At 36.1% G+C, this 24,916-nt stretch overlaps 2 protein-coding genes across 2 annotated transcripts; one reads left to right on the top strand and one right to left on the bottom strand.

The window, feature by feature from the left end:
• The first annotated feature begins 628 nt into the window (after positions 1 to 628).
• Positions 629 to 7,612, top strand: LOC113235093 (uroporphyrinogen decarboxylase). The gene is made up of 7 exons (XM_026470661.1): positions 629 to 780; positions 900 to 1,187; positions 1,514 to 1,672; positions 3,563 to 3,706; positions 3,960 to 4,115; positions 4,880 to 5,047; positions 7,454 to 7,612. Exons 1-7 carry the CDS (start codon positions 763 to 765, stop codon positions 7,595 to 7,597), a joined length of 1,077 nt encoding a protein of 358 aa, XP_026326446.1. The 5' UTR covers positions 629 to 762; the 3' UTR covers positions 7,598 to 7,612.
• LOC113235092 (COP9 signalosome complex subunit 3) lies at positions 7,390 to 17,523 on the bottom strand. Its single transcript, XM_026470660.1, has 9 exons — positions 17,371 to 17,523; positions 17,034 to 17,188; positions 14,994 to 15,090; positions 14,363 to 14,580; positions 12,110 to 12,307; positions 11,670 to 11,822; positions 10,245 to 10,376; positions 8,612 to 8,794; positions 7,390 to 7,816 (listed from the first exon to the last, which is right to left on the bottom strand). The coding sequence occupies exons 1-9, from the start codon at positions 17,423 to 17,425 to the stop codon at positions 7,736 to 7,738; spliced, it is 1,272 nt and encodes a 423-aa protein (XP_026326445.1). The 5' UTR covers positions 17,426 to 17,523; the 3' UTR covers positions 7,390 to 7,735.
• Positions 17,524 to 24,916: the final 7,393 nt, after the last annotated feature.

The following is a 24,916-nucleotide window of genomic DNA, read 5'->3' as shown; positions in this document are numbered from 1 at the left end:
AAGCACTAGAAATCATATTCAAGTATGGTAGGGACCATTAGAGTCGTATTTCCAGTGCTTGAAATCATACTCAAGTCCTGACTTGAGCATTGAGTAGAGTTCTGGAATATGACCCTGAATCTCTTTCATCCTTAGTCTCTAGTCAGATGCTAATATTATTGGAAGTTAGGTTGAATCACTTAGGTGGTCTGTGGGTTGAATAATGAACCGTTTCAAGTAAAGTGTAACTCAATGATATTATGTTTAAGTAGATCGCAATTATGTTTCTCTCTTATCTAGTCAATAAAAATCAATATTCAATAATGTTAATCTTTTTAAGCGAATTTATTATAAGAATTTCTTGAAATTAAAAAAGATTTCATACATAAATACACACATAATTATTCTTATTGGACGTTCAGCTTTAGGCTATATACGGATTAATAACGTATTATAATATATTCGAATCATTGAAGTAAAAACGCGGGTACATTTTACTTATAATCTAACTTATTAATATTCTGAATGCATTTTACCGTATTATAGCCAAAATTGAACGCATTTTTTACTTGACTTTCAGCTGGTTTTGACGTACGTGAACTGACAGTCAGTATTTGGTCAATTCTGGTCGTATCAATTATGTGGAAGCCATAGTTTTATGTGTACTTGGCCCCAGCCAAATTGGAAATTGACGAACAAGTTTATTGTATTTTGTGTAGTTACCTACCCTTTCATTCAATATTTTCAACGAAGTTAGTTACTTGTTTCTTAAATTCTTTGAACATGGAATACACGAACAAGGTAATTAAATAATTTCTAAGTCGTTTAAGCCAATAATTAAATGCAAATTATCTATTTCCTTTATGAAACTCGTCATGATTTCACATGATCATCGCAATCATACTCGTTCATTATTGTAGGACTTTCCTGTACTCAAGAACGATAGACTGTTAAAAGCTGCGTTTGGTAAAGAAGTGGACAAAGTACCTGTATGGGTTATGCGACAAGCCGGTCGTTACTTGCCAGAGTTTCAAGAAGTTCGGTCTAAACACGATTTTTTTACTGTATGTCGGACTCCTACGCTGGCGTGTGAAGTCACTTTGCAGCCGTTGCGTCGATATGGACATTTGGATGCATCTATTATATTCAGCGATATTCTCGTCATACCACAAGCTTTAGGCATGACTGTTGAAATGCATCCTGGAGTGGTAAAACGTCTTATTATTAAATTAGTAGCGTTTTCGACTTAGTATTTGTGGGAATGATTTACACTAGTGCTATAGTAAATAATAATAATAACGCACACACTCAACATAGCCTCGCACTATGGAAACCCTGTGTCGCGGGTGCCATGGACAACACATAGACAACCACAAATTACACCCAAACTCATGAGGTAAATAAATATATGCCATACAAATATTTTTCCCGGCCCGGGAATCGAATCTGGAACCTCTTGTGTGGTAGTCCGGCATGGTAACCATTCAGCCACAGAAGCAGTTATTGTCTGTAAAGTATTATACATGTTTTCCAGGGTCCAGTATTCCCAAACCCAATGACCGATCCTTCAGAAATTGACTTGTTAAAGGAAGAAGGTGCAGTGTCTAGATTGGCATACGTAGGAGATGCTATAACATTGACAAGACACAAAATTGAGGGAAAAGTACCTCTAATTGGATTTACAGGAGCTCCAGTAAGTTTTGCAATCATATTCTTGCATTACTTTTTTATGATAGTAAGTAACAGGACAAACAAGTTGTGCGCCTGGTGCAGGGACGAAAGGTTTGCGCCCATATCACCCTGAGAGATATGGTGACAGGTTCCATGTGCCTGTAATTTCACCATATACTACACTCGCGAGCAACCAAATCGACTCAAGCGCTACCTCAACATTCAAACATTGTTCTATATAAAAGTATACAACATTTCAATAAAAATAATATGCCATTTGAAAGCTTGAAACCTAAACTTTAAAAAAACATCAATATCAATAAATAAAACAAGTACCAACATGTTCATTTGCGCAATTAGGGAGAATGGGACTAATTACTACCTACGCTACCTGCTAGTTGCGCTACCCTCTACCCCTATAAAAACCCCCGTGACCCTTGAATCCTTATCAACAGTTGACCGATACACATCTCCGTAACCTGCATTCATTGTTTTCAAGAAACCATGGATACCACACCTCAAGAAGCCGCTCAAGTTGTTGCCTTATTGCAACAAGGACTCAGTCAGCGAGTAGTGGCTTCCCAGCTTCACTTGAGTCAATCTGCTGTATCCCGAGTATACCGACGGTATCAAGAGACCGGAGCATTCACTTGGAGACCAACAACCAGCCGCCACCGTTGTACTTCTGAAGGAGACGACCGTTTCATTGTCTCAACCACCCTGCGAAATCGGCACCTTACGGGTGTCGACGTGCAGGGCGAGCTGAGACGTGTTCGAGGCGTAGCTGTCAGTGAGTGGACAGTAAGAAGACGTCTGAAGGAAGCCAATCTGTCTCCAAAAAGGCCTGCAACAGGCCCCAAATTGACTGCAGGCCACCGGCAAGCTCGGCTACAGTTTGCTCGAGAGCATCTTAACTGGAGCTTTGGGCAATGGCGGTCGGTCCTATTCACTGACGAGTGCAGGATGTGTCTGCATGGCAGTGACAGGAGAGGCCGGGTCTACAGGCGATCGGGAGAGCGATTTGCCCAATGCTGTTTCGCAGAAACCGTTGCCTATGGTGGCGGTTCTTGCATGATGTGGGCTGGTATCTCGTTAGAGGGTAAAACCGAGCTCGTTTTCGTGCCTGGAGGAGGCCGAGGAGCGGGACTGGGAGCTGATGGGTACATCACAAATATTCTCCTGGAACATGTTGTGCCCTACGCAGGATTTGTTGGCGAAGACTTCATCCTAATGCACGACAATGCTCGATGCCACACAGCGCGCGTTACTCAGGAGTTCCTTCAAGAAGTCGATTTGCGCACAATGGACTGGCCTGCGCTAAGTCCAGACCTAAATCCCATCGAGCATTTATGGGACGAGCTCAAACGAAGGGTACGAGCAAGAAATCCAGCTCCTTCGAGCCTGGAAGAACTGAAGGCAGCTTTATTAGAGGAGTGGGAAGGTATTCCTCAAGACAACGTCAAAAAACTAATAAGATCGATGAAGAATCGATTACGTGCTGTAATTAGGGCTAGGGGAGGCAATACCAAATACTGAATTAATAAATTTTATACTTCTTAAGAAAAAAACGTGTTTTATTTGTGTCAAACTCCTTTACCCAAAATCCCATTTTTCTCCCATTTAAGTTCAGACACCGGTAATAAAAAAAAGTATACATGGATATTAATAATGACGACATTTCCTAAAAGCTGAAGTTTCAAGCTTTCAAATGGCATATTATTTTTATTGAAATGTTGTATACTTTTATATAGAACAATGTTTGAATGTAGAGGTAGCGCTTGAGTCGATTTGGTTGCTCGCGAGTGTATATACTGTAAGCCATTAAGAGAGTGAGGGCAGGGAGGCTTGTGTTTACTGTATACTTATTATGATGAACATGATGTGGTCTAATCTATCAACCTCTTATTTTAAGTTTACATTAATGGGATACATGATAGAAGGTGGTGGCAGCAAAACAATGTCTAAAACCAAAGAATGGCTGGAGAAGTACCCAAAGGATGTTCACAAACTACTCAGCTTGCTTACAAGAGTTATTATCGATTATCTTGTGATGCAGGTGAGTTTATTATTTATTATTCTAAAATGACTTGTGAGTAAACACTTCTGGTTTGTGTCCTAAGGAAGGCACATATTATGTACATTATTATTAAGTATGGAGTGATAAATTACTTACCGTAAAATAAAAGTGCAAACTGACATGAAAAGTTTCTCCTATCTTGGTAAATTATTAATGCTGTATGATATCAGTCAAACTATAGGTGTAAATACCATTAGATTATTATTTAAAATTTATATTATTACAATTTTAGGTGGAAAGTGGAGCACAGCTTCTTCAAGTGTTTGAGTCCAGTGCAGACCATTTGACCAGAGAACAATTCATTGAAATTTCAGCCCCATATCTGAAAGATATCAGAAGTGGGGTAAAGAAGCAACTTGATGACAAAAAAATAGATCAAGTTCCAATGGTAAATGTACTTAAATAAAGAATCATTTATTTACCTTTAAAAAATACCTATGTGTTCAAATCAAAACAACTCAATTAGAATTGTTTTTATTAAATATCATGTTGTGTCCAATTATTACATGAAGACTGGGACACAGCAATCGGAAATAGTTAATAATACAGAACTGTGCACAAACTAAGTATGATTTAGTTGCCTGCACTTTAGTGAATATCATTTTACTGGGGCTTTAGTAACATTGATGGCTTCCTAAGAAGTGAAAATGATCAAATTGTTAGTTTGGCCCTTATACTTAGGACACTACTTAGGAGGATATGGCCTACTATATTTTTCCACTACACATTGGCTGACAAAAATTAAACTTTGACTTGACTCTTTTCTAAGCAATCCTTGTAAGCAGGTGTTGTTATAGAGGTGTATATTTCGAGTTCTTAGGTTTTCGCGATTGTTACACATGGGAAATGAAACTATTGTTCTGGATTTGAATCGCGTATATTTGTTTTTTCAAACAAGCAGACGTTTCGGGCCCTTTTCAGGTCCCATCGTCACGATTGACTGTATATTGCTCTGGGTATAACATTAATACTTTATACCCAATTGTTTTTCTCTTTGACTACCAAGATTATCTTTTTGATAATCTTGGTAGTTCAGGTTAGCACAAATCAGCAGAAAGGTTAACGACTCTGACATTTTGCTATGTCTTTACCTCTTATGTTGCACCATTATTGCTTTTTGTGTTTGTAATGTTTTTTGTTTTCATTTTACAGACAGTGTTTGCAAAAGGCGGTGGACATTCCTTAGACATACAAGCCCAATTGGGATATGAAACAATCGGCCTCGACTGGACTATCAATCCAGTTGAAGCAAGAAAGATAATTGGTGACAATGTCACGTTACAGGGGAACTTGGATCCTCAAGATTTGTATAAGTCACCAGTAAGTCTCCCTTCAGTTGTTGAGAAATCTATATTTTAATTATTGGCTGCTACATGAAAAACTTCATCAAGTAAGTAAAAACGATGAAGATGAAATAGGACATGGGCATTTCAATAAGTTAAGATGTTATAAAAACTTTTATTATCCAGTAAGGGCGCGTTCCCACTATGTCGTCACGTTTTATTATCGTTGGACGACTGTCGTGTCTTAGCCTGTTCCCATATCATGACTATCTGTCATGGACAATTTTTTATCGTTGAACGACTGTCGTGACTAGCTGCTCCCACTAGATCGTGACAACAATTTATTGTTTCACGACAGCCTTCTTCTCGTTTGCACGATAGAATCGTTTGATGCACTGCAGTCGCTTGTATGTTTTTTTGGAAGCCGGTAGTGTGTGTTCGCTCGAAATGGATGAAAACGAAATTTTAATAATGTATTTTAAAAATGCGGAAGAGGAAGCAAACAAAGAAAACAAAGTTTTGGGTACATCCAACGCTACTAAAAAGAATTCCATTAGGGTTATGTCAAACGGTATACGAAGTTGCTTTCTTTTCTGTATTGTCAAAACCTGCTACGACCAGAGATGGGCAGTGGGTTAAAATCCAATCAACCCGCCCGTGTTTTCACCAGGGTTTTGCCCGAAGCGCCGAATTTTAACCCATTTCTGCCCAAAATCGTGGGCAGAAACGAAGAGTACAGAATTTGGTATAATTCCACACTAACAACGTAATATACAATAACTTGTAACAAATTTCTATATTTTTATTACACGAAGAAGAGGTATCTCCACATAATACCCACCACCAGTCAATCCTGTGGATTCTCAATGAAGATCAATTCAAGTGCATACTAATTAACGATTTTTTGTATCAATTTATTGATGAACTTTTCAAGCGAATCTATTCAATAGAAAGGTAAATGTAACTGTCCTGATAATAAATCAATAAATATTTTGTAATTATATGTATAATTAAATTTGAACAAAACTCAATTCACAACACATATTTAGACGTAAATAGTTTTTGCTCTCGATTTCAGGTTTTAAACAGATTTAACAAAGGGCATTAACAAAGCGACGGGTGTTTGCCCATCTCTGGCTACGACCTAACGCTACTGCAAAGCGAGCAGAGGGCGCGGGGTACTAGAGGGGACGGCAGGGAGCAGAATTCGTGCGGACAGCGATAAATAAAACGTGACTGCAATAGGAGCTGCGACAGTCTGTCGTCACGTTTTTATTGTGACATTTTTTTATCGTCTGACGACTGTCGTTCTAACTATTCCCACTGTGACGACAGTTTGTCGTTGTAAGGATGTCGTGAACGACAGCGTTCACGATCGTGTCGTGCTATGTGTGAACAACTTCATTTAAATATACAAGCCACGACACTGTAAACTGCACGACAATTAGTCGTCACAATTTAGTGGGAACGCGCCCTTAGGCTCTTCTCTCTGCCACATGTAGGTACATGTTACGTTGATACGTTTTGTTACATCAGCAATGGGTATGGATACGAGTTTTATTTGACCTAACTTATTTTAATATAAACAGTAATGATAATATAATATCATAAATTTGAAGTATAAAAAAGATAGCAGTGGCTTTGTAATTGCCCTTTGCCCTTCCCAAACAGCATTTAGTGACATGCAAACAGCTGCTAATATCAAATTGCATTGTCAAGGTATCACCATAATGTCTATAAAATATATTATAAATACGTTAGTTTTGATTTTTAAGTTTAGCGACCGCGAAAGTAATTGTTTTTCAGTCTTAGCAACGTAACGTTCTTTTGTAAGGTAGTTAAGGAAGCGAATTTTCTTTTAAGTAAGATTTTAACATCGTTTTATTTAGTTAACTTAATCTAGGTTTTCGTGTTATTTCTTTGTGGCTTATTTAACAAAATAGCATTAATTAATTATATATATATATATATATAGTGAATTGAGGAGTTCATTTCTACCAACCAGAGAGGATGAAAAATTTAAAACATGTAAGTAAACCTAGTAATTCATCATATCGTGCATAATTGTGCAAATCCGCGTATGTAGTATTGGTAAAAAGCGTGTATCTGCATTAAACCAAATTTCACAGGAGAGGGATTTAACGTTATTACGTTGTTATTTCAATGGCTACGACTTTCATTTTTGCACAGTAAGCATTAATTTATGTTGTCTTAGGACTGATAATAAATTCTCGTAAATCATAATTTGGTTGCCACGACATTTACCCGGATTTGAATTGGCCACTAATATACCGAAATGGAAACTCATAATCAAATGCCAGTTACGCATAATTGCAATATCCCCGACGATCTCCATAACAATAAAAAACTCATTAAATTAGGCGACTAATATCACAATATTGCTAAAAATTTAATACTTTTAACTTACATACTTTTGTTTCAGGAGGAAATCAAAAGGTTAACAATAGAGATGGTGCAGAAGTTTGGAAAGCACAGGTATATAGCAAACTTAGGGCATGGCATTACACCTCAAACTCCATTGGAAAGCATGACTGCCTTTACAGAAGCTGTCCATGAGGCTTTATAAAATTGTTGGTTATTTTATTGTTTTTTTACTTGGTTTATAGGGTAATGTATTCCTTTCATACAGTGAAACTGCACTTTGCACTGGATTTGAAATATTATACTGGGGGCTATAATATAAAATGACTTAAATTAAATGAAATTACATTGAATAAGTGGTTTTTGAGTTCTGGCTAGTGGCTGGTATGTCTTCTTCATGGCTGCCTGCTGATTTCTTTACATACTGCAACAAAAGTAGAAATCCCATAACTTTATTTTTTATTACAAATAAACAAAATCAAATAATGTTAAATTTAAATACATTAAATTAGAAAAATAAATAAGTTGGACAATAAAATGAAATGGAGGAACAAGGTGAGAATTTAATAATGACACACACATTTTACATAGCCCCACACTAGGGAAACCCTGTGTCGCAGGTGTTATGGACACGCACATAGACAACCACAAATTACGCCCAAACTCACGAGAGAAATAAATGTAGCTCATACAAATGTTTCTCATGGCCCGGGAATCGAACCTGGGACCTGTGCGTGGCAGTCCGGCATGATAACCGTTCGGCCACGGAGCCAGTTAATAAGTACACAACTGCAACTGATGATGACAATGTCAATGGCAAATGAATGACTGACATAACATTTATCATGACGCGTCTTGTCTGTAAAAGCTTTCAAAAGCAGCACAGATCCATTCGTTATATATTTTCTCACTGCAAGCTACATCCCTAAAGAGTGTTCACGGCATAATCAGCACTGGCCTAGAGCAGGTCACAATTTCCAAAGGTTGTGAATTTTCTTTGACATGCAGTTTTATCACTATTGAGTACTTCATAATTAGCGAAAGGTATTAAACATTCACAAGAACATAACGTAGATGCTGGAACAAGGAATCGAACCCTCGACTTCTTAATTGAGAAGCAACAGTTCTTTCACTGGGCTACCAATGCTCGAAAAAATTAAAAGCATAACTAGTTAAGTATTTAGCACTGTTGATACATCAAATACATAGATCAGTATACCTGTGGATTGACTTGAATTTGCTCATCCATTTCTTGAATGTACTGGTGAAGTTTTGTACAGGCTGCCATCTGTTGTTCCAAAATAGACAATGTCTCTGGTGACGCGTATTTTTCGGGACTGTCTAGGAATACTACCATTCCGTCCTTTTGATTTATCATTGCATATATTTCGCCTTCTTCAATCTGTTAATATGAAAAAAGAAATCTTATAAAATTCATAAGCCTGGATGCTATAAACACAGAACAATAAATACAGTAAAAGTGGTTAGTTAGCGTCAGACGCGTGCCAACTATAGGCAGTGGCGGATTTGCAGTCTTGGTCGCCCTTGGCACCAGGCCATGTAGTCAGGACCAGCCGCCCCTTTCTCAGCACTCATAATATACGGGTAGACTACATAATGAATTTACTTTATTGCCAACTTTTATCGAAATCCATTCTGAAATTTAGTTAACTACAATAGCTGCTAGTTTTTAATATTTTCGGAGGTTTCCGATTTACACAACACAAAACACAAACATTTAAAACGGTTTTAGGTTTTATTTATTTAACTATGAGTTCATTCTCATTCAAAATTAGAATAAAAAGCGTTTTACAGTGTGTTACAAAACTCGTCTGCACTTAAGCGCATGAAAATCATTAATTAAATTCTCACAATCCAATTTCCTTAAAAAGTCGGCCTCTATGTTAAGCAAAGCAAGATCGTTTAACCTTTGCTCCGTCATTGTTGTGCGTAAATAATTTTTAACCCGTCGCAAACAAGAAAACGATCGTTGTCCAGTATTTCTTGTTATATCAGGGAATTTTTTGTCACGGCGGCTAGGGCGGCCAATGCCCTAGGCCCGGGCCTACTGGGTCTTAGGGCAAATCCGCCACTGACTATAGGTCTCTGAAGACCTATTCGATCTCAATCCGCCATTTTCGGTTTGTGTTTCGTGCAAATTCTCTAAAATCCTAGAAAAATACCTATTGTGCTGCTTTGGAGTGCAAAAATGATAGCCGCATCAAAAATATTACCCGTGGTCGTATTTCATATCATAGAGTCTTATTCGAAAAATGTTTTTTTTCTTACAAGAAACGAAAGTAAAGCTTATACTTTATTTTTTTCCATCCTCTAAGGCTTATACCCCTGCTTCTTTGGAGAACTAAATTTATAACTCCAATTCGTCGTCGTTCAGCAACAAAACCGATAGATGGCAGCACATTGATTGAAATTTCAATATATGAAAACACCATAACTTGCAATATTAGGTATTAATGGTATTGAACTTTCAACAATATGCCAACAGGGTAAAGTTTAAATTATATGAACAATCCAGAATTTGTTATTTCTTTTTAAATTTGAAACTATTTGAAACCCAATCAATATCACGATTTTATAGTGTTTCAAATTAAGAACGTGTGAGTTTTGGCGACATCGGGTTTTGTAGTAATCGAGGCTTATGGCACTTCCATTGTTTTTTTCTTCCGTGGCTATAAGTAATAAGGTGTTTACTTTTACAATGAAGAGTGCAAACAAATTTTCTTTCACTATCATAATTACTCAATTTATGTAGATGTCAAATACACAATTCCTACAACATTCAACAGGATCTTATATAACAATTATACAGGATCAAAGTTAATATCTCCTACCATATTGAGAATGTAGGTTTCAGCTTGTGCAGGTCCAGTAAGCTGCACTCGCGACGCTACGTCACTCAGAGAGAGGGTCAAGAAAGTTTTTGTAAGCCTCTGTATGTTTTTCTTGTACATTGAACTTGTGACCTGAAACAGAATAATATCATATCAAGAAAAATTTTGCCCGATATGTAAATATTGTTGTTTTTATCTATTGTTTTTTTTTTGTTATAAACATAACAAAAGAGACAATCACTGAAAAAAAAAAACTGTTAACTGTACTTATGGTATTTATATGTAAAACTTTTATAAAAATCAATTTCATTTAGATCCTTTCATATATTATGTTATTTTCGGTGCGTCAAGTGGACAAATATGGAAACACATCCGTTGACAGTCTATTTTTCTTCACCAAACTGGCAAATCTCATAAAAAACTAATAGTAGCAGTAGAACTCCTTGTGAAAGAGTTCGCCCAGGGTAATACTGCTACCTTACCTATTTCTGCCGCCAAGCCAATGTCAGCATTACTGTGTTCCGGTTTTGAAGGGTAAAGGTTCTGGTGAAATTACAGGCGCATGGGACTTGTCAACTTATGTATTAAGGTGACGGGCGCAGAGGTGTCTCAGATCTTTGCAATTTAATGCTCTGAGTGGCACTGTAACTGTTATGGACAGGCGTGTAGCTTACCATCAGGCGCACGACATGTTCGTCCCGTCACTTGATGTAATAAAAAAAAAGATGAAAGTATCTCAGACATAAATCATTATGATGATGTTTCAAATAAGTGAAATTGTAAATGATAATGAGTACAAATGTTTATTCAAAGAGTAATGCGTAGAGATTCTGGCTCATTCTTCACAAGGAGAATTCACAGTAGAGTTTAGTCAATGTGACGGTTTCAAATGCAATTCGCTCACCTATTCCAAATAAAGATTATTTGACTTTGATAAGAATATGCTATATGATAATTATCTAAAAATCTATGTTACATTTAGTAAAAATCTGTTCCAACAAGAAATTGAGTATAGAATTATGATTAATTGAACCATAAAATGAAATATTAATCAGTACAGAATACTAATAAAAAACCGACCTCAAAAGTCATTCATCCCCCAGTTTGCCACCCTTAGAGGTGGAATATTTTCTTCAAATTTAAATGGGACTATATCTGAGGTACCCTCTTTTGAACAAAAAAAAAAGAATCATCAAAATTGGTTCACAAATAGCCTAAAAAGTTATCGCGTAACAACATGCAAAAAAAAACATAGTCGTATTGAGAACCTCCTCCTTTTTTTGAAGTCGGTATAAGGGAGCATATTCATTTTGCGCATTTTAATGGAAACTCTTGCTTGCAACTTGCATTCAATTTTCCATTAAGCATGCAGCGCAAAATTTTATTTCCATTCTGTTTTATACTGCTAGCATTTTAAATATCTACCTGATTAACTAATCCCATATTTTTATCCCTAATGAATGTCTCCCTATGCTTCATGGCGGCATGCTGATTGGTAGCTAGCTCATGGTACGCGACGGACAATGGCTTGAGGAAGCGGCATACCACTTGCGAAGTGTATTTTGGCATAGGCAAAACCTGTAAAATAATTGTGGACATTATGTTATCATCTACGTCCAAACATTTTTTAACTTGAAGACAAATTTATGAAAACTCAATATAAATTTCCTCCATGAATAATTAAAAGTCAAATACCACATAGGTCTTCCTTTTATAATCAAAATCAATTACTGTGTATTTGTTTACATAAATAAGATTTTTTTATAAAATGTCAAAGGCAAATTCTTATTTCTACCCAATATTAAAGAATTCACTATCTTTAGTGAATTATTTAATATTTTGTAATTTTTTTAGCAAATTCAAACCTTTCCATGCAGAATAAGGGAGATTAAAATGTATTTCTTGTAAGCTTCAAGCATGATATGCGATACAACCATAGCAGGAACTGTCACCACCACTTCAAAGAAATACAGAGCTCTGTCATAGTTCTTCATTGCTGTATAGGTCATGCCCCCATAAAAATAGTAGAGTAAGAAATGTTTTGAATCATTGTTGCCTCCAAGCTGTAAACAAAACATAAATAAAATAAAACAATTTTTTTTAACCAAATCGCATATTTATTATTCAAAGAAACCAATGTTTCGAGCCCATTTGCAGGTTCCATGGCCGCGACTCATTGAAACCACTTTCAATTATTGTAGTAGTAGAGCTCCTCGTGAACGAGTTCGTCCAGGGAAATATTGCCACTTTACCTATTTCTCCTCCAAAGATTGCCAGACTAGCAGGTCGGACGCGACGTCCATCCATCGGTTACCTGCTGTCCTTACTAGGTCATCTGCCCATCTAGTAGGGGGCCGTCCTTCTGAACGCCTTCCGGTTCTTGGTCTCCTTTCGAGAACCTTTCTGCCCCAACGGCCGTCAGTTCTACGAGCTATGTACCCTGCCCCACTGCCCCTTCAACTTGCCAATCCTTGACTTTCGTTCTTCTATGGATCTCCTCATTTCTGAGTCGATCACGTAGAGAAATGCCGAGCATTGCTGGCTCCTTAGCTCGTTGAGTGACTTTGAGCTTTTTTACGAGACCCATAGTAAGTGACCACGTATCAGAGCCGTAAGGTCATAGTTGGCAACACGCACTGCTCGAAGACTTTTGTCTTCAAGGACAGCAGTATTGAGGACGAGAAGACGTCCCGAAGCTGCCCGAAAGTCATTCATCTCCTGAGTCGGACCTGTTTCTCGAAGTTGGCTCTGCCAATCGGACGGTTTGTCCAACGTAGAAATACTCGACAACAACTTCGAGAGTAGAGGTTCCCACTGTTATAGGGGTATGTACAACATAGACATTCGACATAAGTTTCGTCTTGACCATGTTCATTTTAAGACCCGCGTTTTGGGAGTCTGTTGAAGTCACCAAGCATGGTGCCTAGCTCTTCCACCGATTCTGCCATGACCACGATATCGTCAGCAAATCGAATGTGAGTGATGTTGATGCCAAGTCCTTTTCAGTCCAGTAACTTGAAGGCATCTTCCAATGCAGTGGTGAATAGTTTCGGAGAAATGACATCTGCCTGTCGCACCCCTCTTTGCTATTGAATAGGCCTTGTGCACTGGTCCTGGAGTCGAATTGACATAGTGGCGTTTCTATCAAAAACATTTCAACACTTCCATATATCGATAGTCACCGCACCGCGTAATGTGGCACCGTTGTATATACATATATAACACCGCCCAAATCTCGATCGATTTAAAGGCTTTATCATAGTCCATAAACGCTAATGCATAATGGCAAGTTATACTCCTCGGTCTTCTGTATAACCTGCCGCAGCGTGTGGATGTGGTCTATGGTACTGAAGCCCTTTCGGAAACTGGCTTGTTCGGGCGGTTGGAAGTCATCGAATCTGCGCGCGAAACGGTTCGTGATGAGTCGTGAATACGGCGTATAAACGTGGCTTAGAAGCGAGATGGGCCTGTAGTTCTTCGGTAGGGTATTATCTCCCCTTTTGCAGAAGACTATCACCCGCTTCTATTCCACACTTCTGGCGTAAAACCTTCGAGTAAGACCGAATTAAAAAGCTTCTGATAGGACTTTCAGTACCAGTGTTCCACCCACTTTCAGAAGCTCGGATGTAATTCCGTCTTCACCTTGTTGCTTTTAGCTGTTTTAGAGTCCTCCTAATCGCGCACAGGCTGATATCCGGAATATCCTCATACAGTCAGTGCCGGGTGAGCTTGGCTCTAGGATCTTTTGAATCAGCAACAGGCTGAGTAATCGAGGCATATATTTGGCTACAGAGCCTCTCGATTTCCCCCATTACCTCTGGCTTGGACGTGACGACGCTACCATCGACTTTGCCCAGTAGACATGTCCGTTGCAAACAACGTTGAATTAATATCATATCAGAATAATTTTGTAACAGCCAATCTTAAGCAGTACTTATGCAAATAAGGGCTAAGGTAAACATTCCCTGGAATTTTAAAATTATATTTTTTTGTCTTGAGGTATATGTTGTGAAAAAACAAATTAAATTATTATTTTTATTCCTTATAGATTAAATTCATCTATAGGTGTTATTGTTAAATTGAACATAATAAGGATTATTTGTTAAAAATTCACTCACCTCAGATCCAATTCCAGTGACATCAGTATCCAAGAAATCAAGTGCAGGTTTTAAGCATTTGGACAGCAAGCACAACTGACATAGATCAGCATGGATAGATGTTAGCTGGGAGTCAAATAACTGAATCTTTCTGATTGCCTTTTTTAGGATTTCTATTCCCCTGATGGGCTGCTTCACTTCAACTAGATGGTCAGTTAAGAGGTGGCAGAGATCGGCATCTGAACATTGAGAACAGAATTATTTTGTGTTGTCACCATTTTTTACCATACAAATAAAAAAAAATATACAAAGACAACACACAGAAAGCACAAAGGTGTAACCAATCATATACTGAAAAATGGAAAGAATAATCATCATTTTGGCCTATGAGTAGTGCATTTCTAAACATATAGTTTCTCAAATTTCCTCCAAATCTCAGGCTTCCATGTCATATGGATCACATAACAGACTCTTGACTTCCATATTATCTGATGTTATCCACCCAATTCTATAAGAGCACCTGTATTCAGATGTAGTTTTATTCCTTCTGTTAGGAAGCTTCTCTTTCAGTACTTTGCGCACTCCTTTGTAGAGTGACTTATAAATAAGACAAAAATAATTACTCAATTCTATTTATGTTAAGGCTACTCACAAAGATCAGGTGAAAAACGGACTTGCTCCCCATTGCAGTTGTTAATGAAATCATGGATTTGTTGGTACATTGTAGTTCTATCTACGTCATTGTTGCCCTGGAAACTCATTTATTTTCATTTTGGAGTCTAAATGAATAGGACTTAGGATTACTTAGGATACGATTGTTTAGATTAGTGATTTGGAAAAATCTCATACAAATAGTGTTCGGGATGAGCGAGATAATTTAGCTAAACTAAAGAATAATGAGGACAGTGGAAAGAAAAGAAATGGAGAAGAAGAAAGAGATTTTATACGCATTGAAGCCACGAACGATAATACACTCCAATAATGTGCAGATTCATGTAGTAATACTTCTTAGACAACTTTAACAGAAAGCAAAATCGAAAATACTTCCATTTAACTCAAACATATAACACAGGACACAACATACAAATACTTGATAAAAAATGGTACATTCATCTCCATCACCATTATAATCAACTCATTATATGTCCTCACTATTGAGGCACAGTAGTAGCCCTACTATGATAGGGAGAACAACTTAATAGCGCGACATATTGCTATTCTCCATTTCACACTCGCGCAAGTCGCGCCTCATCGTGCTAGCCCTACAAGTCTCCTACTACTCCTACAAGAGAGCTTACTTTACACTCATGCAGTGTGGTTTAAGGATTTCACAAGTTTTCAAAGGTTATGCACTTTCTTCAGTGCAGATGTCATCGTGATGTTTATCCTCACCAGTAACAAGAGGAAGTGTTATTACATATTGTTAAAAGTCATATGCATATATGTATAGCCAATTCAAAGTATTAACAACAAATGGAGAAGCAACTGTTTTCCCACAGGTTATTGTCACTTTATTTCATACCAAAATTTAAATTTTTGGAACAAAATCTACTACTTCAAATAATTCTCTCCTATCAAACTAAAACACTGCAAGACTCTTTAGTGTTTTGTAACAAAAATCTATCAGTTTATCAAGACAAAACAAATTTATTATATTTTCGATTTTCAACAGAAATTGCTTTTTTTGCGAAGAACAATTTGTAATATCTGATTAGAATTCTAAAATATCTAATGTACAAAGTAAGTTAAATGTATCTTTTTATATTTTTTATTAACCTGAAAAATGATACAAGAATGAAAAATTACTTTCGCAGCTTTTTCTCAAAGTTTTTTGAGAAAAAACTGCAAGCAGAGTATATAGGTTTGACAGAATAAATCAGCTGATTTTAAAAGTAGTACGAGATTGTGGGGTAATGCTCGTATTTGTGCAAACGGCACTCCTATGCTTCATTAATGTTCAACAAAGTTCGTCTCCGCTGAACCCTGCATTTAGTCACATGATATGGCTGTGTGTTTTTTTGCTCCCCGCTTATAAAAATTGCCAAATTTCATCATCCCAGGTAAGCATTAAAAAGCATAGATACCATATTGTATTTACACTAGCTATGTCATCACATCTATAAAATTTTGGGTGTTATACTTTAAATTACAATAAAAATAGAAATATTTTTACTGTTTTTTTGTCATTTCAATGTAACACAGTAATGATCGGTTATTTGGCTCTCCTTATCCTGTTGCAGTATCTACTGGATATTCTACATATTTTTAACACTTTCTTCTTTAGTTTCAATAGTTTTTAACTTATACATTTCATTAATTTATATATTTTTTACAGACTGATTATTTATAATGGCTCCTATTTAACATACGGGATACTTACCGGCTCCCATTTTCTGAACTACAGGGTAATAGGAACTAATGACATGTTTTAGTTTTTTCTTTTTAAACAAATATATGTATTTTACTTTCATATTTTTTCTGTGATTATCTAGTACCCAGATAATCAATGCATACATTCAAAGCTAATAAACATTTAAATTGCATAAATGATCAGTTTCATTATCAATTTTCCTTAGTAGGCTTACATTTCCCCATCTTCCCCTAATACTGGTATTCTGTGTAAACCGTTATTATGGTTGATGTGCACATTTTTTTAATTTTAAGTATGTAATTTTTTTATGTTAAAACTTACTGGAGGTAATGAAAACTTGGCCACCAATACTGCAAGAACACCAAGTGAATGCTGCTGAATATCCAACGTTTCCAACACTGTGTTCAGGTGGGCACTGTTGCGCTGGAGCACCTCATCAGATTTGCTGATCACTTCACACAATTCGCGAAAATTACCTGTAGGGTAGTTTTATCGACAGAAGGGTTAATTCTTTATAATAATAGTTTACAAATTATAATGACTAAAACTATAGTCAAGAATAACAGGATAGGATAAAATACTCAGCACACGGTATCGAAACCAAACAATACATTTAAATAGAAAATTAAGCGAAATGTTAGCCGCATCGAACACTTACCTGATGCGGACATAGTCCTCACATTGTTTACAAATTGCTCCAAAGGCGACGCCATGTTTTTGGTTTGCTTTTGTGTGAATGTTAGTAGTAAATTAGTAGTAATTTTCAACTAATTTAGCAATGATAGTTAATCTGCGTAAGTACACCGCCATACCAAAAATATTTCGGAAACGAAATTGTCAAAGTGACAGTCTTGTATTTTTTTTTTTTTTTTTTATTAAGCATTGGCTTCAAGGCCATCAGCTTAAAAAGATAACTAAATAAAAATGTATTACAATAAAAGTGAATGAACTAAAACTAAACCTTAACTAAACAATAGAATAAATTATTTACAGAGGATTAAAAATATAAACACGAACGAATCAATAAAAAATAATAAAACTTAAATATGGCCAAAAGTATGACTTACAAAACTATCAATAAATTTATATAACTCTAAATGCTGTAAAAGCTCCTGGGCAGTACTAGGAAATAAACAATCTTTTTTTAAAATGTCTTTACATTGAGCTATGAAAAGTAAACGTTGTAAATTAAAATTGGGACAAACAAAAAATAAATGATCTAAATCAGAAAAACTACTATGGCAAAACAAAAAAAAATTGAGTGTGTGCGTTATTATTATTATATTATTATTATAAGTCTATTTAAATGAGCAGGAAATTTACAATGGCCAATGCGTAACCTACACAGTCCAGTAATATATTGTCTTCCTAAATATGTAGTATTTTTTTCAAACCAAGCCTTTGTTGAAGGTGTTGGCTGAATCTCAGCCAACCATTTACCTTTGATGCTTCTAGAACTGTGTAGAGACATGGACCACCGGATGAACATTATTTCTTTAACAGCTAAATGTAAATCGGTAAAAGGAACTTTAAAATTACAAAATTCAACATTCTCAGTTGACTTAGCAAGAGAATCAACCAATTCATTTCCTAAAATACCGGAGTGACCAGGAACTAAACAAAATTGTACAACTACATTATCACACATTAAATTAAAAATATGACTTCTTAAAGAGTATATCAAATAATTACAATTTGCACTAATTAATTTGTTGGACAAAGCCAGAAGAGCACTCATTGAGTCAGTTAAAATTAAATATTTTTTATATGTGTGATTCTGTTTAATGTAAACAAGTGCATAAATCAGTGCCAACACCTCAGCTGAAAAAATAGAAAATAAGGAATTGCATTCAAATACTTTACCAAAACGACAATCAGCATCGTAAAAAGCAAATGCAGTTCTGTCTCCTGTTTTGGAACCATCTGTATATATCTTGTGAAAATCTCTCATGCCATCCAAAAACTCATAAAAATCGAATTTACTATCAAAGCGTGTGATATTGATAGGAATGTCTATAACTAAACTGAGGAATTGAAAGTTATAACAGGGTATATTATGACACCAATGCACAACATCTTGATATTGAAAATTTAAATATGCTATAGAGTTATTTAATGTGGTAGAAATTGATAAGGAAGCTTCGTTGAAATTAAGAGCAGAGTAATTCTCTAAAAATTTTGAAACGATAACGTTATCTCGACTTACTAATTGTAAACAAAATCTATCAGTTAGATAAGATCTTCTGATACATAATGGTACAATTCCGGATTCAACTTCAAGCGAGTTGATGGGAGATGACATCATGGCACCAGTTATAATACGTAAAGCTTTGTTTTGTATAATATCTAACTTTTTAAGGAGGTGCATTTCGGCATCAGAATAAAACATACAAGCATAATCAAAATGACTGCGAATGGTTGTAATGTATAACATTTTTAACGTTTTGGGATCTGAACCCCAATTTACACCAATCAAAGATTTGAGGATATTCAAACCCAATTCAGTTCTCTTACAAATATTCTCAATATGAGCTTTCCAACATAAACTGGAGTCTAAAATTACTCCAAGATACCTTTCTGACTGTTGAAATGGCAATAAATAATTATTATAATAAATTTTTGGGACAAAAGGTCCGTTCCTGGAAAATAAAATTACAGAACTCTTAGCAATATTGACTTCAAGTTTTAAATCAGTAGAAAGTAAGTCATTAATGATTCGTAAGCATTCATTCATGTCATCTTGCCCTTTATTGGGATTATCACAACTTAGATAAACAACAAGATCATCTGCAAAGAAAGAGTAATGCACAGAATCAGGAATCCGCTTCATGAAACCCACAAGACTTAAAATAAAAATAAGCGGTGAAAGAACTGAACCCTGAGGAGTTCCCCTAAACGAACTCCTGGGGCCATACAATTTATTTTTATATTTAATAAACGTGTTTCTATCGTTAAGGAAATTAAAAATCCAACGTAAAACTAAACCTGGTATATTTAGATGGGATAAACTTTTGATTAGGTATTCATGATCTATATTATCAAAAGCTCCTTTAATATCCAAAAAAACAGCCAAAGTACTTTTATTACTCACAAAATTATTTTTAATATCACCTACCAAACAAGCTAAATTATACAAGGTGCTCTTCCCTTTGCGAAACCCAAATTGAAAGTCAGGTATGCGTTGACCATTTTCCACGAACCACTCAAGACGGTTTTTAAGCATAGTTTCGAAGCATTTCGAAAAACATGAAGTTAAAGAAATAGGTCGATATGCATCTAAGCTATTAGCATCTTTATTAGGTTTTAATATAGGAACTACATACTGGATTTTCCAATCCGGAGGTATAATACTTTTTTTCCAAAGCCTATTATAAATTTCTAGCAAAAATGTTTTAGCCAGGAAGGGTAAACACTGAATAACTTTGTAAGTAATATAGTCTGGTCCTGGAGAACTACTTTTCTTATTCAGTAAAGCAGCTTGTAGCTCATGAAATCCAAATGGATCAGTCAACCATTGAGTTGAACTAGAGCTGTTATTAAAAAATAAATATTGTAAATGAGTAGAAAAATTACAAGTAAGTGACGAAGAAGTTATTTTATCTAGAAACATCATAATATTTTTAGTATCGTCAAAAAAGTGAGATTTAGAGCTGGTACGGAGCTTAGCAAATTTAAATTTGCGAATATAATCCCAAATTAGTTTAGTGGAAGTCATGCGGTTGAAAGAAGAGCAAAGGTTGGCCCAACCTAATGCTTTTTGCTCGGAAAGAGTTTTCTTTTTCTTAGCATCAAATTGTTTATATAAAAGATAGTTTTCTTGAGATGGATAAATCCTAAATGAATCAAGAGCAATTTTAGCTTGTTGAACAGCTTGACTACAAACATCGTTCCACCAAAGCAACGGTTGACGTTTTTTATTATGGCAAAACATCGCCTTCGTTGTATAAAATGTCAGTAAGATGTCAACTAAGATTTGAATAAAGTCAGTGTACGCAACGAGTGGATCCGGATTAATAGTAAAAGTTGAAAATTTGTGTGTACATAAATCATGAAATTTCGACCAATCTATTTTATTATAATTGAGATTAGCTAGGCAGTGTATAGAGGGAGTGGTTGGAGCGGCAGAGTGAGTTGAAGACTGCTTATGGCTCTGCACACATTCCTTGTAAAACAAACTAACCAGTAGAGGGAAGTGGTTGCTGCTCATAAGATCGTCTAATACTGAAAGTGTACAGTTGGAACTAATTGATGGAGAAGCAAAAGCTAAATCGAGTACATTGCCTTGTTGACCAAATGGAGCAAAGGTCGTTATAGTGTGATCGTTTAAACATACTAAATTATGAGTATCAACAAAATTATATATTAAATTGCCTCTTCTGTCAACGTTTCTACAACCCCAAGCAATATGATGGGCATTAAAATCGCCTACAATGATATAATTTTTATTACAGATTTTAGAAAAAACATTATTCAGTTGTTGAATTTGAAATTTGCCATTTGGAGGAGGAGGCAAGTAAACACATAAAATATCCAGTGACAAGGAACCAAGAGAAACAGACAATAAAATATTCTGGAAGTCATAGCATTTGTCACAAGAGATGGTAGAGAACTTATACTTACCTTTAATAGCAACAGCAACACCACCATGAGGGCGACTAGAATCTTGTCGGACTATGTTATAACCAGGAATCCTAAAACATTTGTCAGGAGTAAGCCAAGTTTCATTAAGAAGAATTATATCGATGTCAGTATTTGAACAGGAAATAAAGTGTTGTAGATTAGATAACTTAGACAAGACACTACGAGAGTTCCAGTGGAAGATTACAAATTGCTTAATATTACCCTGAAAATCCATATTATGAAGCAAAATTAGTAATAAGCAACTCCTTTATGACCTTAGAAGAAACTAAGGTGCTGGCATCTGATTTTGTTGAAGAAACAGAATCTTTTTTTTTAAGAATATCTAACACTGTCTTAGTAATAACACTTATGACCTCATCGGAGTTAATCAGTACAGACAGTAAGGCTCTTCGCTGTGGCCTTGAGGATTCTTGTTTCAAAGAAGGAAAAGCAGATTTTGCTGTTATTGAGGCATAGGTGGACTTGCCGCTGATTTGATCTTTAATTTCATTTAATTTAGCCTTTTTTATAGGACATAAAGAAGAAACAGCAATGTGGTCTGTGCTCTTGCAGTTAATACATTTTACATTGGCTTGGTTGTTACACACATTGAAGAAGTGTTCTCCAGAGCAAATGGAGCAAACCTGTTTTGATTTACATGAATTTTTACTATGGCCGAATTTATAACATGTGAAACATTGTTGTAAAGGTCTCACATATTTCTTCACCTCAAACCATATAAAATCATAAGTTACATGATCAGGGGCAGTGGAACTGAGGAAGGTGACCAAAACTGTAGGGGTAGGAACAAGAATATTATCCATCTTCCTTTCAAATCTCTTTATCCCTATAATCTCAATGTCAGCTTGCAACTCTTGAAGCAATTGTTCTTCAGTAAGTTCAGTAGGCACTTTAATTATACCTTGTGACTCAAGATGATCGTATGGGATCCTTGCGATCATCCATGGGTTTTTTGAAGATTGCTATTCATGATGAAGTTATTAGCATCTGCTTTGGATGAAAAAAATACTTTTATGATGCGTAATCCAACAGGTCTTACATATGAAACACCTTTCACCGATTTCAAAATGTTGTTTATTTTTAACAGGTCCAGTTTTGTAGAGGAGGATTCATCAATGGATGGGGCCATAGAAAGCAACACTGGATAATCTTTTTTCCCTTCTTCTTTATAAATATGATTGTATTCCTTGAACAGTTCTCTTTTTGTCCTATTAAAATTTGCCGCCATTTTGGCGGGAGGAGAATTTTCCCGAATTGTGGCTTTTCTTTTGGTGGCAGAAATCCTGCCACCACTGTCGTCAGTCATCACAATTGAAAACTTAGATTGAATTGACCAATTGAATCTAGGCAAAATAAGTTATAAAAGAAGTAAAAAGGGCTAATAAAGAATTTCTACAAATTAATTTTGTAATTTGCGCCCGTACACTTCAAAGTTCGCGCCCTTTTTTTCCAGTCTTGTATTAGTAGTTTCTGGTGACAGTCCCGATTTTTTTTAAATTTATTAAGGCTTTGGCAAAGCCAACCGCCTAAACATGAAGTTTGTTTCTGTAAATATGGCCGCCACAAAGAGGATAGCCAATTTGAGGCGGCGTGTTTGGATTGACTCGGGATTCCTTAAAACGGGCCGATACGGATATTCTAGTTCCAGATTCATATAATTTCGCTTTTTAATCTTCGATTAAGGCACAATAGCACTATCCTATTCCACTTTAAACTAGATTTCACAAAATAATTGAAAGTCAAAATAAAATAAAAACGACACTTTTCCCTCCAAAAGGTCCAGAGCGAATCTGACAGTCCTGACTGGAGATAAGAAAAACTGTTTTTTTTTTCAACGTTAAAATGTGCTTTTTTAAGGTGGATTCACAATGAACGATTCTGGCATTATTTTGCCGCAATTTATCGCGTTTCACGTTATGACCTTGAGTTGAACAATTAGGAGCTAAGCCTAAGGTCGCAGCACCAAAGTCATGTCGCGCAACGATATAACGATATAATGATAAATTGCGGCAATATATTGCCAGCATTGTGCAATGTAAATCTACCTTTAAACGCCTTTCACATTTTTTTTATGAAGAGTTTTGGTTTGGATACAAGTACTTTGAGCCATGTCTTCGTTTAATCATCAGTATCCTCATTAAATATTTTCCATTGTGATTCTACAACATTATGTTTTCACTTTCTCTTAAATAACTTAGTTCTCTCGTTTGGGCTTTCTAAATAGTCTTTTAAGCGGCGGGAGTCAATATTTATGTTTTCACATTCACTTAATCACATTATTGTCACTTCGAACAAAAACTTTGAATTCGTAATTATTGGAATTTTCAGGATAAACTCTTTTGTAACTTGTTTTAAAAACATGAATATACGTGTAGCGCACTATTAGTTTCCGGAATGAATAGGAAAAAAATACTATAAATGGTCAGAAATGAATTTATTGTTTCTCAAAATATTCTCCGTTAGCGTTAATGCACTTTTTCATACGAATGAACCAATTTTGAAAACATTTATGGCACTCCTCCGTGACAATCTCTGAAACATGTTTTTCATACTCTTCGACAGCCTCTTCAGGTGATGAAAATCGTTGACCGCGTAACTGGTTTTTAATTTTTGGAAATAAATAAAAGTAACAAGGGGCTGTACGCCAGATGGCTCATAAGGTCAACGTTGTTCACCTTTGAAAATTCATTTGTTTGTCTGACCGTGTGAGAACGGCATTATCGTGGTGCAAGATGATACGGCGTTTACAGTGTTTGTCAATACCTTCCGGCAAACTATTGGTCATGTACCAATCACTATTCACGGTACAACGATTCTCCAAAGCAACAGTAGCCACGTGTCCAGTTTTATTAAAAAAAAGCAATCATCCGCTTAAAGGCACTTTGCACGCGCGCCACTTTGGTTGGTTTCGGCTCATCTCGAAAGACCTATAGGCAAGATTGCTGCTTTGTTTTGGGGTCGTAACTATAAATCCATGTTTCGTCACAAGTTACTATGTCCCACACCAAATTTGACGCCCCTTCGTGGAATCTGGTAAGCATGGCATTGCACCAAGTGACGCGATCCTTTTTTTGAGCCTCAGTCAAATTGTGTGGGATCCACCGAGAGCACAACTTTTTCACACCCAAATGTTTGTGTAGTACTGATTGTATTTGACTCATACCTATGCCTAAGATGACCGAATCTCATGATGTGTCACATGCCTGTCTGTTTTGATCATACGGCGCACAGTATCGATGTTTTTGTTGTTCACTTCAGTGGACGGGCGACCATCACGAAATTCGTCACTAAGATTCACACGACCGCGTTTCAATTCTGCAAACCAGCTATAAATAGTCGTCTTGCACGGTGCTTCATCGCCAAAAGCAGTTTGAAGCCGAACGAGCTGTTAAATTGCACTTAAAGTCGTAGAAAATCATACTACGAAAATTTTCATGAGTCAAATCCATGGTGATGTAGACAACCAATTTCTAAAATGACGCCGCGACGTAAAAACAAGTGACAGTCAGATGAAACAAACTGTATTCTACAGCCAAAGATTTCCATTTTCAAATGTTGTAATT

Source organism: Hyposmocoma kahamanoa, unplaced genomic scaffold (genome assembly GCF_003589595.1).
Source record: "Hyposmocoma kahamanoa isolate Upper Pololo Valley unplaced genomic scaffold, ASM358959v1 87, whole genome shotgun sequence".
NCBI classification, from domain to species: domain Eukaryota; kingdom Metazoa; phylum Arthropoda; class Insecta; order Lepidoptera; family Cosmopterigidae; genus Hyposmocoma; species Hyposmocoma kahamanoa.
Note: the sequence above shows the minus strand (reverse complement) of the source record. Positions and strands in the feature narration are given on the sequence as shown.